The 17,537-nt window shown below is 47.9% G+C and overlaps 1 protein-coding gene across 3 annotated transcripts; it reads right to left on the bottom strand.

Moving 5' to 3' along the window:
- Window positions 1-160: 160 nt before the first annotated feature.
- Window positions 161-17,452, bottom strand: INPP5B (inositol polyphosphate-5-phosphatase B). 3 transcript variants are annotated; one of them, XM_058819722.1, is made up of 22 exons: window positions 17,233-17,452; window positions 16,533-16,612; window positions 16,100-16,197; window positions 15,702-15,731; window positions 14,960-15,070; window positions 12,153-12,246; window positions 11,094-11,264; window positions 9,822-9,923; window positions 9,324-9,438; window positions 8,631-8,747; window positions 8,151-8,338; window positions 6,811-6,922; window positions 6,548-6,657; window positions 5,546-5,681; window positions 4,944-5,054; window positions 4,160-4,322; window positions 3,771-4,006; window positions 3,467-3,580; window positions 3,086-3,170; window positions 2,652-2,779; window positions 1,936-2,047; window positions 161-505 (listed from the first exon to the last, which is right to left on the bottom strand). In XM_058819722.1, exons 1-22 carry the CDS (start codon window positions 17,287-17,289, stop codon window positions 381-383), a joined length of 2,595 nt encoding a protein of 864 aa, XP_058675705.1. In that variant the 5' UTR covers window positions 17,290-17,452; the 3' UTR covers window positions 161-380. The 3 variants fall into 3 exon arrangements, with proteins under 3 accessions (XP_058675705.1, XP_058675706.1, XP_058675707.1); XM_058819723.1 differs by having other exon boundaries at window positions 12,153-12,243; XM_058819724.1 differs by lacking the exons at window positions 16,533-16,612; window positions 17,233-17,452 and adding an exon at window positions 16,345-16,438.
- Window positions 17,453-17,537: the final 85 nt, after the last annotated feature.

Genomic DNA, 17,537 nt, shown 5'->3' with positions numbered 1-17,537 from the left:
CTGAGGGGAACGGGGAGGGCCGGGCAGCGCAGCGCCCCCTCACGGCCCTCAGCGACACCGAGCGCCGCGCAAAGATCTTTTTATTTAAATACAATGATTTAAAAACTCTCGTCGTTTTAACAAGTTAAATAAAATACAGTGTAAATATCGCCTCTCGTGGGTTGTTTTTTTTTTTTTTTTTTTTTTAATCTCGTCTACATACAGCTTATTGGGAAGCTTCATGTACTTTACAGCGTAATCAGGTGTCAAAACTGCCTGATCTTCGAAAGCAACAGATTGTATAAAACACCGTGATATCAAAAAAAAAAAGTGCCGGTATAATGTACAAAAAAATATTTTTTTTACAGTAATTCAGTGTCTACAAGTCAGATAGAACTGTGTCATGGCAAATCCTCTTCCCTGACGAGGAATTGTTGGATAAATTGCTGAGCTTTCCTCTTCTCGGCGATGTCGGGCGTGGGGTGGCCGGGAGGAGGCCGCAGTAACAACCCCCCGAACACGCTGGCTGTGGGGAAAGCACAGAAATGTGAAAAAAAATGCATATTTTATCATTGGATTTTGGCAAATATTCAAGTGAATATTGTATGTGTTGTGTTAGAAAGTTATGCTGTGTTAATTCTCTTAAGTAGTGTGTTACGGACGTCCGTAACTCTTTGTTTCTATTGTCTCATATTGTCCTAAATCCTAATTGTCCAAATTATTATTACTCTAATTGTATTACTATTTTTATAACCATTTTATTACTATTAAACTTTTAAATTTTTAAAAACATGTGATTGGCGTTTTTCACACCAGGATCCCTGGATGTCCTGCTCTCACTGTGTGCCAGTGAAAAGACAGGTCCTATTTTAACTACAAAAGTTACCTTTTAACTACAAAACTACATTTACCATGCTATTAAAATGTTAATACAGCACTACTAATCAATACAACACAATACTTATAGTAAATATCTGCATAGAACCACATAATATACACTTTTCACATGGGAATTATCAGCTTTATCCTGCCTTGATCCCGAGCCAGGCTCTCTTCCCAGTGTGAAAAATTTGTATTTTATCATTGGCTTCTTGCAAATATTAAAATGAATATTATATGTGTTGTGTTAGGAAGTTATGCTGTATTAATTCTACTAAGTAGTGTGTTAAACATAGTTTTAGATGTAAAAAATGCATATTTTATCATTGGCTTTTGGCAAATATTAAAATGAATATTACATGTGTTGTGTTAGAAAGTGATACTGTATTAATTCTCTTAAGTAGTGTGTTAAATATAATTTTAGGTTATAACAAAATGTTAAAATGGAAACCATGTTATGTAGGATACTTTTTTTCTAAAGAAAGGACTGGCAGCAAGATAGCAGCCACAGGACACATCAATCTTTCAGAGAAAGAGAATTTATTGCCCCATTATCAGGGGAAACAAACTTCTTCCTGCCTCACTCAGCCCTGAAGAGGCTGTCAGGATTATGAGGAAGAAGTTGGCACTGACCAGACAGAATCCTGTGTTTGAATGGAATTTATGCATCATGTATGAGGTGTATGAATATGCAACAGGTTGTTGTTTTTAAGGGTTAATCCTCTGTTAACGTGGGTCCTTTTTCAGGCTTGTGCTGCCCAGAAAATGTACCTGGACATCCATAACTCTTTGTTTCTATTGTCTCATATTGTCCTAATTCAAATTGTCCAAATTATTACTACTCTAATTGTATTACTATTTTATAACCATTTTATTACTATTAAACTTTTAAAATTTTAAAAAGAAGCGATTGGCTTTTTTCACACCCCACATCTCTGTGTTAATTCCCAGATTCCTGCTTTTCTGTGGACTGTTTGCTAATAAAAAAAGGTTCAAAGCACTACAAGCCACCACTGCACCCAGAAATGAATTGTTTTGTGCAGCCCCTCTGAACAGGAAGATTTTTGCAGGCCTTACCAAGAATATTCACATCCAAATGGTTTTTCCCTGAGTTCTTCAGTAGCTCTCGTAGAAACGCCATCAGATACTCAAACACATTTCTGTGGAACACTGGCAGGTCAGCGATAATCTGAGGAGGGGAAAAAAAAACCCACATTTTTATGGAGCACTGGCAGGTCAGAGATAATTTGAGGAGGGAAAAAACCCACATTTTTATGGAGCATTGGTAGATCAGAGATAATCTGAGGAGGGAAAAACTCCAACATTTACATTGCAGGCACAGCAATGCCTTCCAGCTGCAGCTGCCCCCAAAACCCCCCTGGCTGCAGGTGCCAACAGCTCTTTATACCCTAAAATCACCAGTTCCAGATAATTTTTATTAAGAGAGGATTAAGTTACTGAAAGTAAAAATGGGTGACTGGTGTAGCAGAGGCCACTTTGCTGCCCTCCCCATGGAATTGGTGTCACTGAGGCCACTTTGCTGCCCTCCCTTTGGGACTGGTGTCACCAAAGGCCACTTTGCTGCCCTCCCCATGGAATTGGTGTCACCAGAGGCCACTTTGCTGCCCTCCCTTTGGGACTGGTGTCACCAGAGGCCACTTTGCTGCCCTCCCTTTGGGACTGGTGTCACCAAAGGCCACTTTGCTGCCCTCCCCATGGAATTGGTGTCACCAGAGGCCACTTTGCTGCCCTCCCTCTGCACTGGAGCAGGTCCCTGAGGCAGCCAGCAGTACCTGGCAGCTCTGGCTGTAGTTGCTGGCGCTCTCCAGGCAGGAGCTGTAGAACCTGCAGCAGATGACAGGCTCAGGGAGGCTCTCCAGGAACAGCAGCAGGGCCTCTGCCACTGAGTGGTTGCTGCCCACTGACCCAGTGGTTAAGGAAGAGCACAGCATGACCTAGGCTGGTCCTATTTCTGCTGAAACACAAATGAACTTTGGGTTAGGTGTCCCAGAACTCTGCCCACAGCTCATAGCTTTGGGTTGAACCCCTGGCCTCAACAAGAGCTGTTGGGCACTTGGGTCATTCACTGACATTGCCAGCACTGCCAGCACTCAGCAGAGGATGACACAGAGCCACAAGGAAATGCAGAGACAGCAGCTTAAAAACCTCTCTCAGTTTTGGCACTCTGGCATGGTGAGCCTTCCTGGATATCAGTGTGAAAGGATACAGAAAGTATCGTACATTCCCGTGTCCAAACAGTCTCGGATTTGCTCAAATTCAGATCTGAGGCCTGGCTGCTGAAACAGGTCCTCCTGCAAAGAAAACCCTGTGTCAGTCCAAGGAAAATAGAAGAATTGTGTGTAAATAGAGCAGTGTCCTTATAATCTGCCTGGAAATTCTCTCCAAATTGCTGGTACCACCAATTTGATGATACTTGGACACACAGACATGATCACTAGCACCAAACATTACTACCTGGGGCATCAGGACCCCTTATCCCCCATGGCCTTTGGCCAAACACACCCAGCTCATGGTGATTGCTATGACCAGTATCTTCTTCAAAGCTTAACCCAATGCAAACATGTCATTCTGTGTTTCCAGTGCCAACCTGCTGGGAAGCGTTGCGGTTCAAGTGATCCACCATCATCCACAGCTCTTTTGGGATGTCCATGGGCCTTTCATCCTCAACAGATTCATCACTCATGTCTACTGGCATCAGGGTCTGAGGGAGGGCAGTGTGGGCAGGAGGGAGACAAACAAAAGGTAGCTAGCCAAGCTCTTATTCAACTCGGCAAAAATACTTCACAAAGCTTATACCTGAGAATTGAGACTTCTTAATAAAAACAGACAGGCCTTAGCATCTAGTTTTAATGCTCTGGTGTGTTTGGAAGGGAATCTTGTCTTTAACTCACAAGTCTCCGAATGGATTCTGCTGACATGTCCTGGATTGGTTCCCTCATGTAACACAGTGTGTGGATGGGAGAGCCAAAGCAACTTGGCAAATAGTTGCCTGTTACGGATAGAAAATAATCCTTCCCTCTGACAAGATGCAAGACCAAGATATCTTCAAGTTTTTCCTCTCCAGAGTTCAAGCGAGTAGCTGTTGATTTATTAACAAACACCTCCAGCTCAACTGTGATCTCAGCATCTGCCAGAAGATGATAAAAAGCCCAGACTCAGTCACAAGCAGCATGAAACCAAGAGCCTGCAAAGAGGCACAGCACTCCCAGAAGTGTGGAGGGAACTGAGCCAGAAGGGGACAACATCAGCTCATGAACATGAGACAAAAGGAGCAGCTCACCTGAGAGCAAGAAGCCCTTGCAGGGATTAGCAGTCAGCCACTCCTTGCAGTAGGTCTTCTCATCTGGTTTGCTGATAAATTCAAACTGGCAGGGCACTTGGCCATTGCGGATTGTGAACCTCTCTACCTGCAGCTTCATGTATTTAACATCCTTAAAATGGATCTAGAAACAAATGTCAGTCAGCATCATCAGCCAATTCCACCTTGCTGGAGCAGCAATTCCTGTTCTGTGGTTTAATTATTAAGTAGTAAAACAAGCAGATTAACCCCTTGCTCCCACCCCATCTCCTCCAGGACTGCAGAGGATCACACGTGCATACTCTGAATGCCAAAGTCCTCTCCATCAGGGGGCCCTTTGAAACAAATGCTGCCCTCAAATAACTACAATAAAATTGAGAATGAGATAGCTGTGGCCTCAAAAGTCTCCTGGGCTTATCTTTATGGTCCCAACACACAAAGCAAATGCTGGTTTGTGACCTTGTCCAGACCCTTACAATTTTACATTTCATGTTTGAAAGCACAAGTCAGAGCAAGGGTCACAAACCACCTTTTTACTTTCTCTCTTCCCACCTCAGGGAATGACACACCTTGTGTTTCAGCCCTGGACTGTGAATGGAACTCACAGCATCTAAACAGGAGCAAACATTCCTAGGGCTTGCAAACAGAGAGCAGCTGGAAGTCAAAATATTCCACTTTTTGGAACCAGACCCAAGGGTCTAGGATCTGCTGGGGTCTGGGGTTGCTCAGTTCCCTCAGGGAGTGCTGGCACATGGCCATGCCCTACCTCTCTGCGGGACAGTGTCACCGAGGGGATGTTGGCATTCTCCAGCTTGTCCAGGGAGCGCACGATTTCCTCAAAGGCTTTTCTGTACAGCTCCTCGTTCACAACCTTCACCTGCAAAGGACACACACTGCACCAGCCAGCACTGGCTGTGCCTCTGCAGGACAGCTGGAGCACAGCTGCAAACATGGGAAATCATTTGATTTTGGCAGCACGCTGGGGTGTACAACACAGGGAATGGGCAGAGCTGTTTGGAGCACTAATCTCCAACATCTTCTCATGATCCAACAGTAAAAGAACTTTGCCATAAGCAACAAGAGTCACTCAGTCACTACTAGATCAACCTTTTTTTTCCCCTCAGAAAAAATAAGATGTTTGATAAGACACTACTGTGTTCCCAAAGAACACTGGCAAATATTCAGGCTTAACTGCAGTATCATTTACACAACCCTTGCTCAGTGTGGTCAACAATCTCATCTCCATATCTGATCCAGCCCACCTTTCAAGCCATTGTTCCCTGTGGATGCCACAAAAGCAGGAGAGAGAAATCAGCACGCAGGGAACGAGGCCAGCAGAGCTACCTCATCCAGCACTGACAAACTTACCCCAATGTCAAACACAGAGCTCACTGGTTTGTGGTCACTGAGCTTCAGAGCCATGTGGCTGCGATAGCTCAGCTGGGCAATGTTCTGCCCTTTCCAGAGGATCCGGTCACACCAGGCTGGAACACGACACTTCTCACTAAAACAGGGGGAAAATCACCATTTTCAGGCACAGTAACAACACTGGGCAGAACTCTGCTCACCCAGAGCTTTCCTCCCATGGCTGGAGCTCACTCTCTATCAAAGTGGTATTTTTAACAGTTTCTTCACATAGATATAAAAAGTTTTGAGTGTACAGTATAAGTAGACACTCTACCTCTGAATGTCTACTAAGGTATCTCTAGCTCATGCTTTACTTCCCACTTCTTCAAAGGTGCAAGGTACAATTAACATACAAGCAATACTCAGGTATTTTTGACCATGAGAGCCATGAAAAATAAGAACTCAGGCTCTGCATTTATTGTTTTCACTGACAGCTGCACAGATTTGGTTTCTGCACTTGCAGCTGAAGTTTCTGGTTTGCTTAGAGGAACTGCTCTGTGTATAGAGCATTACAGGAATGATGGTTCTCACAGGCTTTTGAAGAGGAGCACAGTTAATTTCACATCAACCCTGGCTGGTCCCACCTGAGCAGGTACAGCAGAGAGCAGCAAAAATGAGATCCTAAATATTTTGCTTGGGAAAAAACCCAACAAACTAAAAAAGAATTAAACTAGCTAAAAGGATTCATTAACTTTGTTAATAAATTACCTCTAAGAGGAAACCTAACAGGATTATTACTGGGAAAAAATATTAGGAATATCTGACAAATAGCTGTAGGAGAAAAACAAGGTAAATAGATGTAAACAGGAGATGAATTTTGGAGTGAAGGGAGAGAACCAGAAATAATTTCAGAACTGTTCCTATTTACAGCCATTAGACCTGCAATACTTTTTAGCCTTGTTTTTACTTCCCTCAGTGATAACATCAGCCATTTGTACATCACATCTGAGACAATCACTGTACCTTGTGTCCCAGTCATCACAGCCAGCATCATACTTGTATGTTGGCTGGAAAGAGATCTCTCCTTCTGTGAAGCCTTCAAAGGCTGCATTTGCCTTCATTTGCCTCTTCAGCTACAAAAGAAAAGATTAAAACCTTAATTTTAGATAATCTCAAGCACAATTTCCATTTGGAGTAAAGGGAGACAATGAGCACAGAAAAGGCCAAGGAGTTGTGTGGTTTGTACCGAGCACCCTCAGCACCATGTGCAGGTGGGACAGCAGTACCTGGTCATACTGGCAAAGCTCTGGAAATGCTTTCTCCTCTACAAGCTGCTTCACTTTTGCCACATCCAGCTCCTCCAGACGGTAGTTGAGGTCCCCCAGCCACAGGATGACACTGAAAGAGAACATAAACCACAATGTGCAGAGGCCTGAAGCTGCCCCAGGGCTCAGCCATGGACAGCAGCTCCACTCTGCAGCTCTGGGGCTCTTCCCATCACAACCCCTCTGCTGAGCTGCTCTCATCAGGAATAACAACAGTGGAAACTTAAAAGAGAAGCTACCTTTTGTATTTTTGCCATTATTAATCACTTTGGTGCTGTTATTGCTTCACAGTGACTGAATCCCACAGCTGGGGAAGTCAGTGCTTATTCCTGCCCCATCCTCACTCCAGGCCTGAGAATGAAACAAGGCTTGGGAGAGCATAAGGTGACAAGTGACACCCCTCTGCTGAGCTGCTCTCATCAGGAATAATAACAGTGGAAATTTAAAATAAAGAGAAGCTACCTTTTATATTTTTGCCATTATTAATCACTGTTCTGCATGTTTGTCACTATCCCTTCATAACTGGTGTAGTTATTATTGTAGTTATTATTCCACAGTGACTGAATCCCACAGCTGAGGAAGTCAGTGCTTATTCCTGCCCCATCCCCACTCCAGGCTTGAGAATAAAACAAGGTTTGGGAGAGCACTAGGTAACAAGTGACACCCCTCTGCTGAGCTGCTCTCATCAGGAATCACAACAGTGGAAACTTAAGAGAAAAGCTATCTTTTCTGGTTTTGCCATTATTTAGCACCGTTCTGCATGCTTGTCACCATCCTTTCATGACTGCTGCTGTTATTGCTCCACAGGGACTGAATCCCACAGCTGGGGAAGTCAGTGCTTATTCCTGCCCCATCCCCACTCCAGGCTTGAAAATAAAACAAGGTTTTGGGAAAGCATAAGGTGACAAGTGACACCCCTCTGCTGAGCTGCTCTCATCAGGAATCACAACAGTGGAAATTTAAAAGAGAAGCTACCTTTTCAATTTTTGCCATTATTAATCACTGTTCTGCATGTTTGTCACTATTCCTTCATAACTGGTGCTGTTATTGCTCCACAGTGACTGAATCCCACAGCTGGGGAAGTCAGTGCTTATTCCTGCCCTATCCCCACTCCAGGCTTGAGAATAAAACAAGGTTTGGGGAGAGCATAAGGTGACAAGTGACCTGTCCAAACCAGGTAAAGCTTCCGTGGCCCCTCCAGCTGAGGTTTATGGCACTGGGCCCCCTCCTCACCCCCCAGCACATTCTCAGAGTGCTCCCTTGCACATCCCATCACTCCCCCAGGCAGAGGGGAAGCATACTCGTGCTTGCCAATAGTGAGAGGGGGCAGGTTTGGGTCAGACTGGCAGAACTGCATCCTGGAGCAGATGTCCTTGAAGTCCTGGTTCCTCCGCTCGTATTCCTCCGTGTGAGCTGCCAGGTGAGAGTTCACAATGCACACGCTGGTGTTGTGGAATTTAAACCTGATGGCAACACCACCTTTGTTACCCTGAAAGAGAAAGATGAAGATATTAATCAGAAGCTTCTACACAGCAGATGAGTTACTAGCAGTGGACAAGCCAGAAGATTTTGAGGCAGAGTGTTTAATTCCAGAGGAAGGAATAGGCTGAAAATGCTAATTAGTGATTGCTTTGAACATTGGTGCACAGCTGGCAGTGCCCTGAGCTGGCATGGGGATAGGACTCTCTGCTTCTAGAATCAGCCCTTAGCTGGAGAAATAACCATGCATCCAAGGAGAGGGGCTCTTCCAAATCTCACCCCTTTTTATTTGCCATTCTTACCATCCTCCCCATGATTCCAGTCCCCACAGTCTCAACTTCCACCTCAGAGATGTTCAGAGCCAGTTCTGCCTTCACATACAGCAGGAGCATGATCCCCACCAGCCTCACAAGCTTCACCTGAAAAACACACCCAGTCCATTCCATGCTGCAGTGGAAGAGGTGTGCTGAGAGAAGGCACATCCATCCACAACATGGGTCACCAAAGAGGAAGTTTCAGGATCATCCAGGGCACAGGCCCCCAAGAGCACATTTGGAAGGAGCTGGGAGCAACAGGAAGGAGCTGGGAGCAGCATCAGTGGAGGAAGTTGAAGCCCAAAGCAAGAGCTACAGCACAGACACATGGGAGGAAATTCCCGTCAACAACAGAGACAAGAGATGAAGCAGACCTATGGAGCAGGAGCCAAAACAAAAGCAGTATTCCTACCAAAATACCTTCACAATTCATTCCACCACACACTGTAGGCAGACATGGAAGAAGGTACAGAACTTCCTATTCTCCTTCCCCAAGACAGCAGGAGCTCCCTTTAAGTAGGGAAGCCGGGCTCTGTTCCCCATCCTGCCCCTGCCTCACCACCTAAAAAACCTGCACAGCCTCTGAAGACACAGCATTGGGAACAAGAGAAAGCAAAGGGGAAAGAGTGGGAAAAGTGGGAAACGATTCCACACTCAAACCTCCCCAAAAGCCACATTTACCTTTGCATATTTGGCATCTGGGTGAAGACTATCAGTTACAGCTTTAAACCATTCTTCTTCCTTCGGTGTGTCATTGAAAAAGAAGGCTTCTTTAGTCAGATCAAGCTCCTGGAAACTGTGTTAGAGGAAGGAACCCATGGATGCATGCACTTGTTTATAGCTCTCCAACCCCTTCTCTGGGAAAGAACTAAATCAGCTTATACTCACTAAATTCATAACTGAAAACTCAAATTTAGTTTCGCTGATTGTAGATGTATGTCAAATGTAAAGCTCAATTGCTGTCATTATTACATCAGATGGCATTAAGGATTTTGCAACACTGAGAGGCCAAACCCTACCAGACCAACAACCCTCACAGGCTGTGACACACCCACCCTGGATCTGTGCATGCACTGCACCAGTGCCAACATTCCTGTGGCGTCCTGGCTGAGCTCCTCTGGGTGACAGACCCTCCTGCAGAGCCCAGGTCAGCGAGGGTGGCCAGGGACAGACACTCACCCCACACAGTAAATGTCTGGAGGCTCAGCATCACACCTCAGCCAGGGCTGCAGGCTCTCCGTGGGTGACTGCCCATTCACGTTGTATGTGCCCACAAAAACCCTGCAAAGACAGTGACAGCACCCCAGAGCTGCAAACTGGGAGAGAAAACTCCCTGCAGAGCCCAGCAAACAGCACTGCTGTTAACCAGTTTGTTTATTATTTATTAGGTTTAATAAATATAACCATATTATATTTAACCATAAGTAACCATATTTATTGTTATATGTATATATATGTATATGTATATTTATATATTTATATATAACTATATATAACTTATTCCTTATTCACCATATTATGTTTATTAACCATAAATAATGTTCTATATGACTAACGTGTTGCCAGGGAAAATTAAGAAAGGTGACATTGTTTAAATCTCTAAAATTATTATCCCAGGAAACAGCACAGCTATTAACCAGTTTGTTTATTAACCATATTATGTTTAATAAATAGAACCATATTATATTTAACCATAAAAAACATATTTATGGTTATATATATATATACAACCATATATATATATATAACCATATATATATATATATATATATATATATATATATATATATATATATATATATAACTAATATAGTTCTATATAACTAATGTGTTGCCAGGGAAAATTAAGAAAGGTGACAAAGTTTAAATCCCTAAAATTATCTAACTACAGCTGCACCTTTACAGATGTATTTTAACAGAAGGACGTGTTGTTATACACAAAGTGTTAAAGAAAAAACAGAAATAAGGCTGTAGGAGGGTGCAGCTTGAAATGATAAATTTCTGTGCAGTAGCAGCTTGAAATGATAAATTCGCAGACTGAGATGCATAAAATGATTTCAAACACAGTAAAGTTTTGGTCCTAATTATGTATTTCATTCGAGCTCTTTCTTATGAGCTTGTTGGAACAACTACATGGATAAGCATTGGACAGAAATGGAGAGGGAAAAGGCTGGATGCATTTCCAGACACTGTCTAAAAAAAGCACCAAAATAAAGTGATTTCAAAAAGGGCATTTCCTCCACAAGAACCATGAAGAATGAGACAGGAATGAAATTCTGCTCTGCTCACATCTAAAGGTGGAAACAAAACTGTTCTGGAAAGTATGGATTATACTTTTCTACGGAATTTTCTGTTTGTGGGGACACAGGACGAAACAACAGATGAGTTATTCCGACAGTCTGTGCTCAGTTACAGCCCACAAAATAAGTTCTTCTCAGGAATGCTCATTACCTGTAGTTCTGGATGTGTGTGTAGGAGTCCTGCATTTGTAAAAGCTGGGATTTAACAATAGTATCTCTGAGCCCAAACTTTGGCTCTGATAAGATTGAGGCCTTGTTCGAAGCCATGACACGCGAGGCCCGGACCTGCTCCGTTCTCACTTCAGGCTTGGCTTTGTTTTGCCTGCAAATGAAAGCAAAACCACAGGTGAAGCCCAGGCTATCCCCACACCCTAACCAGCATATTTCTGCCACTGAGGCCTTAATTCACATTTTTCTGACTGTTCACTAAAGGCAGGTAACATTTGGGATAAGCCAAGAAGACTGAAAAGAGCATTTCGTAGCAGGGCTGAGATCTCCAGACAAAACCAGTTTAATTAACTAAAATAACAAATGCTTTTCACCATCCTGGTGCAGCCTGTTGATGCAGAGCAGGCCTTACACCTGGAAAATGATACAAAAACTGAACATCTTCCCTGCTTACTGCAGCAAGGAGAGGCAAATCTCATCTCCCTGTGCCTCAGCCAGGAATGAAGAGCTGTGTTTGTTTATAAAACCTTCTGCTGGAAATATTCCAACTCTGCCCAGAGTGGGTGGAGGTGGAGGTGGTTTTATTTTGTGTCTCCTGGCTCTGCAAACTCCTTTTGCAAAGGAATAATGCCCCAGCTTGGGAATTCCCAGCAGCAATGGGATGGTATAAATGTAAGGGCAGCATACCAGTGCCAAGGACAGCACATGGACAGACTCTGAATGATTTGCATCAGGGTCCACAAAGTCCTGGGAACTGGAAAATCAAACTGTAACATTTTAAGAGTGTATCTATGAGACACAGTGGCTCTAAGCCAAAGCTCTCTGAATTAAAAATAAACAATGCTAGCAGGTCCTGTCCCACTAAACAACCAAAATAGGCCCAAACAGGGAGGATTGTAGGGAGAGGGAGTGGAATGAAATTTCCACTAATGTTTTGACATCAAGCTTATGCTGAACTTTTTTCTCTTTTAACTGAAACCTGCAAATTCTCATTTTAAAAAGCTGACAGCTTCTATAGAGTACCCCACCTCTGTGCACTGACCTGGGAGAGCTTCTATCAGTGCTGTCGTGGCTACAGCTCTGACTGCCTGCAGCTTTTTTCCCATTTTGTTTGACACCTTCAGAGCCAACCACTTCTAGAGGAGAAAAGAACAAAAAACCAACCAACAAAAAGTTTCACTTTAAACACAAAGTGTTCTTCCATTTATCAACATGCTTATGTAAACACTGGCAAAAAATCTGTGGGCAGAAAATAATTTAGATTTGTGTGTGGAAAAACAAAGTACCCCACAGTCTCTCTTGCAGCTATCTGACAGATTTAGCTTACTCTGACCCAAGTGTTGTGTGGTGATGCAGCAGAGGAAGGAACTACAGGAGCCACAGAGAGCAGCACTGTCCTCTGTGGGAGAACTTGCTGCTGCCTCTCCTTTACAGCTAAGCTGCAGGACTTAACAGCACAAAATCCAGAGCTTTACCCCCAGGAATCTGAAAAATTTATGTTAATAGCAGATTCTTCCTTTCTGAAGCAAGACAGGAAGTACAAAGAAAGGGGGGGAAAGGGGAAAAAACCAAAACCCAGAGTTCCATTTAAAGGGTTTCTGCCTATCTTGCTGGGTATATCTGCAAATACCCAGCAAGGGACAGGTGTCAAGGGCCATAAAGAGTCACACCAGGGAGCCACTGAACCTCAGCAGAAACATCTGCCCCAAAGCAACTGCACGTTCCTAAAACAGTCACAGGGCTGCTACCACACAAATCCAACTAACCACAGCAGTGACACCAAACACATCACACTACCTTAGCAAAATCTGACCGGTCTTTCAGCACTTTGTTTCAGTTACAATATTCTGCTCCTACAAGTTGCAAAATAACAGTTAAAAAAGAAGGTTCTGCGGGAGGGCTCTGTGTTTGAGATGCAAAACCAGCAATCTTAAAATCATGCTCCTCAGCACACAAACCTAAGGATGATGTAGAAATTGTCAAGACTGTTGGGTTCTAGGCATTCAGCTGAGCTTCTCCTCCAGTGAACACAACCCAGAAAAAATTAAGATGTTATTGCTGTCACAGAACATTCTGCAGAACACGAGCACACAACAGAAACAGAACTTGCAGTACTTCACCCAGGCCCTCGGGACACAAACCAGATGACAAGAAGTGGCCAAATTCTCAGCCTGGATAACCTCCTCTGCCCAGGAGCCTTCTGAGAATAGACTGTGTAAGAGGATTTATCAGAGCCTGGACGCAGCAGAGCACATGACTGAAACCTCACTGCAGATCACACAGCTCAAGTCAAGCAGAACTGAGCAGGAGCACACAGAGATGCACTGGAAATGTGGGCATCACATTCCAGGGACACAGCAATTTCTCCATGGGTGTTGAGAGTTCAATTACTGCTCTTTGGATCTCTGCAGCCTCTCCCACTAACAGCCATGCAACATCCCTTGAGAGTCAGTGACAGGAACCAACCTGAACCTTCACCTCAATGGACAATGGTCACTTTTGTGCCAAGAAAAGAGCAGATTCCCAGGCTTTACTACCATGCCACTCACCATTGTGCACAAGGCATTACTGCAGAATGGAAAGGTGCGTGACCCTGCTGCTGTCACAACTCCTACCTGGTCCAAAGATCAGAGTTACATCACACCTCACATTCTAACCGATGGGCAGAAATCAGCTTTAGGTAGGATTCTCCTAAGAAAGAGATTAGCTTTGGAAAAAGGCTGTTTCCTTTAGATATGTTTCTACTTAGCCACAGATTTCTGTAGCCAGAGGAATCTATATGGTAGCACTATGAAGTGGAATGACCTTGTTCGATAATTGAACTGAGCACAGAAATGCAGAGCAACATGCAGAGATTACAGGAGGTCTCCATTGCACAGGATTTGCAGTTAAATGAGATCCAAGCAATAATAGAGGCATTAATACTAAATATGTGCAGTGATATTACAGAACAGCAGGAAAACGTATCATATCTCCTGGATAAACAGGATTCATGCTTAGCATCCAAAGGGGGGAATTAGATTAGCCTTTCATGCAACCAGAGCAGCAGGGTACAACAAAACGCCAACATTCGGGTTCTGAACCCCACACTGACTTCCAGGAACTGCCTTAGCTCTGAACCTTCGCAAAGCGGGAAACCACCGAGCCCGGGGAGCGGCGGGGCCAGCGGAGGAGGCGCCGGAAGAGCCGGCGGAGCCGACCCGGGCGCACAGGGCGGGCACCGGGCGGCGAAACCAGAGGAGCCCCGGCGGTCAGTGCCCGGCAGCAGCTCCGAGCCCGCTGCCCGCGGCGGAGCTGCCCCGGAGCTGCCGCGGAGCTGCTCCAGAGCGGTCCCGGAGCTGCCGCGGAGCTGCCCCAGAGCGGCCCCGGAGCGGTCCCGGAGCTGCCCCAGAGCCGCCTCTCGGCCCCGGCCGCGCCGCGGAGCTCCGGCAGCACCGGGCGGGCACTCAGCCCTGCCCCGGCCGCGCCTCCTCGCCCAGACAGACAGACGGATAGACGGACACACAGACCCACCCCGGCGGGTCCCCGCGCTCACCTCGGCGGGGCCGCCCGCCCGCGGACATCGCCGCAGCTCGGTGCCCCGGCCCCGGCCCGGCCCCAGCGCCCGCCCCAGCCCGCCCCGATCCGCCCCCGGCAGCCGCAGCCGCGCCCGCCCGGGCTCGGGCCCGCGGAGCCGCCGCTGCCTCTGGCCCCGGAACACCCAGCGTCGCTGCCGGGGTGCTCACGGCCGGGAATGGAGAGCCACGGCAGTGCTGAACGAGTTCCAGCAGGGAGAGGGAGGGACGGACGGACAGACAGACGCCGCAGCTGCACCCGAAGGGACCCGACCCATCCACAAGGAGCTCGTACCTGCGCTGCACCTGCTGAGCTCCTGCAGGAAGGTGCGCGTGTGGGAGCCGAAGGGCAGCTGCACTGTGAGCCGATCGTCCGCTGAGCCGATCTGCACCGTCACGTCCGAGCCTGCGGACACCGGGAGAGAAAACTCCGGTGGGTCGTGCTGACAAACCTGAGAGCGTCTCCTGACAAACCTTCCCAAACTGAGCTTGTCTCATGACAAACTTTCCCAAACTGAGAGCGTCTCCTGACAAACCTTCCCAAATTGAGCTTGTCTCATGACAAACTTTCCCAAACTGAGCGTGTCTCCTGACAAACCTTCCCAAACTGAGCGTGTCTCCCAACAAACCTTCACAAACTGAGCTCTGCCACAGTCTGTGTGCACATGCACGCAGCCCTTGGCAACATCTCCCCATGCCTTCTTACCATCTTGCTTTCCAAAGTTTTACATGAGAATGCCACTTAAAATACAAAAATTATAATTTATAATATTTTTGTTCTGCTTGTTCAGGGATAATAATGAATCTTCCAGCAGCAGTTTAAAGACATATGGAAAATTAGTTCCCTTTGTTGAATGGGGCTGGCAATGCTCATTAGCAGCAGGTAAGAATGGCCAACAGCATGGAAACTGCCCCAGCAGGGCACAACCCCTCCTCAGTCACCTCCTCTGGGGCCAAGAACCCCCCAGTCCTGCCCCAGAGCTGGCCCAGGCCCCAGAGCACCTGTAATGCAGGACTAAAGCAACCACAAAACTCACCAATGACGTGAAGGTCACTGTCCAGTACAACTGCAAAAGTAAGACAAAGTTCAGTTGAAAGCTAAAACGACAGATTTGCCAACCACACTGATCCTTCTCCAAACTCCAAATATTCCCTGCAGGAACAGAGGCAGGCAGAACAAACCTGGGGGCAGGGGCTGTGGCTGGGGCCTGGTGGGACAGAGGCACTCTGCTCCTCACAGGGCCCTGCCAGAAATGCCATGTGGTGCACAACTTTCACCAAAGATAACAAACTTGAAAAACGTGAAGGCAGAATAGGTTGCAAGTTTCAGGAAGCAGGACAGCAGAATAAATTGCAAATTTCAGGAAGCAGGAGAGCAGAATATGGACACCAAACCCCTTCATCCCAGTCTTTGGGACTGACAGTGTGTCAGTACCTTCTTCCACGGCAAACTCATCAGTGATGGGGATCACTCTCTCCAGCCAGACGTCCTCAGCTGTGATGGCCATCCGCCGGTGGGTGTACACATAGATCCTGCAGGCACAGGGCAGCACGGGGGCAAAGCCTCCTCAGCTCTGCGTGTCTGACAAAGACAAACCCACATCCATCCCACCCAGCAGCACCGGCTCGCACAGCCCCATGCAAATCCCAAACCGACTCCTGAACTCAGTGCCCACCCACCTGCTCCCCCATCGCTTAAATAATGTGTCTGCAGGGCAGAGCAGCTCATGGGGCTTCTCTGAGCACCCATAGCATCAAGGCACCATGTTCAAACTGGACTGCAGCCCTTGGGATGGGAAGGGGATCTCAGGAGGCTCCCCTGAGCTCTCTGGGTGCTTTCCCTGCCCGCCCCATGCTCCGGTACCCACGCGTGGTGCCCGCGGCACTCCACCAGGCCCAGCAGCCGGCTCTCCACGCTGTCCCCCGAGGGCAGCAGCGCCTGCACAGCCTGGGCCGCGGGTCAAGGAACCGTGGGGCAGCAACGGGAGCGGGGACGCGGCGGGGAGAGCGGAGATCGGGGCGGGGACCGGCGGGAGGGAGCGGGGGGAACTGCGATGGAGCGGAGGGAGCGGGGATGGAGCGGAGGGAGCGGGGATGGAGCGGGGGGAGCGGGGATGGAGCGAGGGGAACGGGGAGGGAACGGAGGGAGCGGGGATGGACCGGAGGAAGCGGGGACGGAGCGGAGGGAACTACGGGGACTGCGGGAGGGAGCAGCGGGAGCAAACAGAAGGGAGGGAATGGAGACAGCCCGGAGCTGGGAGCGATGGAGACAGCCCGGAGGGAGCCGCGGGGACAGCCTGGAACTGGGGGCAACGGGAACGGCCGGGGGGAGCAGCGGCAGCAAACGGGAGGGAGGGGACGGGGACGAACCGGAGCGAGCGATGGGGACAGCCCGGAGCTTGGAACGATGGGGGCTGCCCGGAGGGAGCCACGGGGAGGACAGGCCGGAGCTGGGAGTAACGGGGACAGCGGGAGGAAGCAGCGGCAGCAAACGGGAGGGAGGGGACGGGGCCAGCCCGGAGCTGGGAGCGCGGCAGCACCGCCACCCCGGCGCCGATGGAAGGATACGATCCGGCAGGTCGCCCCCGCCGCCAGGCTCTCCTGGATGGCCACCGACTGGTCCATGGCCGGCAGCCGGAGCCTGTCCCGGCCGCTGCGCAACGCGATGAGCGCGGCTCCCCCCCGGGGCCGCCCCCGCCGCCGCTCCGGTATCGCCCCGGGAGCGGCCGGAAATAACGGGGAGCACCGGCGGGAGCGGCCTGGCCCGGCACGGACGGCGGCCGGGCGGGTTCTGCGCGGAGGGATGCGGAGCACGGGGGAGGCACGGCACGGCACGGCACGGCACGGCCCGAAGGCGGGCGGCCCCTCCCGGA

The sequence above is a fragment of the Ammospiza caudacuta genome, chromosome 25, assembly GCF_027887145.1.
Source record: "Ammospiza caudacuta isolate bAmmCau1 chromosome 25, bAmmCau1.pri, whole genome shotgun sequence".
Taxonomy (NCBI): Eukaryota; Metazoa; Chordata; class Aves; order Passeriformes; family Passerellidae; genus Ammospiza; species Ammospiza caudacuta.
The sequence above is the reverse complement of the archived record's forward strand: the minus strand, read 5'-3'. Positions and strand labels throughout refer to the sequence as shown.

Excerpts from the sequence above, each read along its gene's own strand:
- INPP5B (XM_058819722.1), bottom strand. The coding sequence starts at position 17,289 with ATGGACCAGTCGGTGGCCATCCAGGAGAGCCTGGCGGCGGGGGCGACC. Across the intron at positions 15,732-16,099 it reads TGAGTTTGCCGTGGAAGAAG|TTGTACTGGACAGTGACCTT; the intron begins GTACTGACACAC and ends TTACTTTTGCAG. Across the intron at positions 6,658-6,810 it reads AGCTTTGCCAGTATGACCAG|CTGAAGAGGCAAATGAAGGC; the intron begins GTACTGCTGTCC and ends TTTCTTTTGTAG.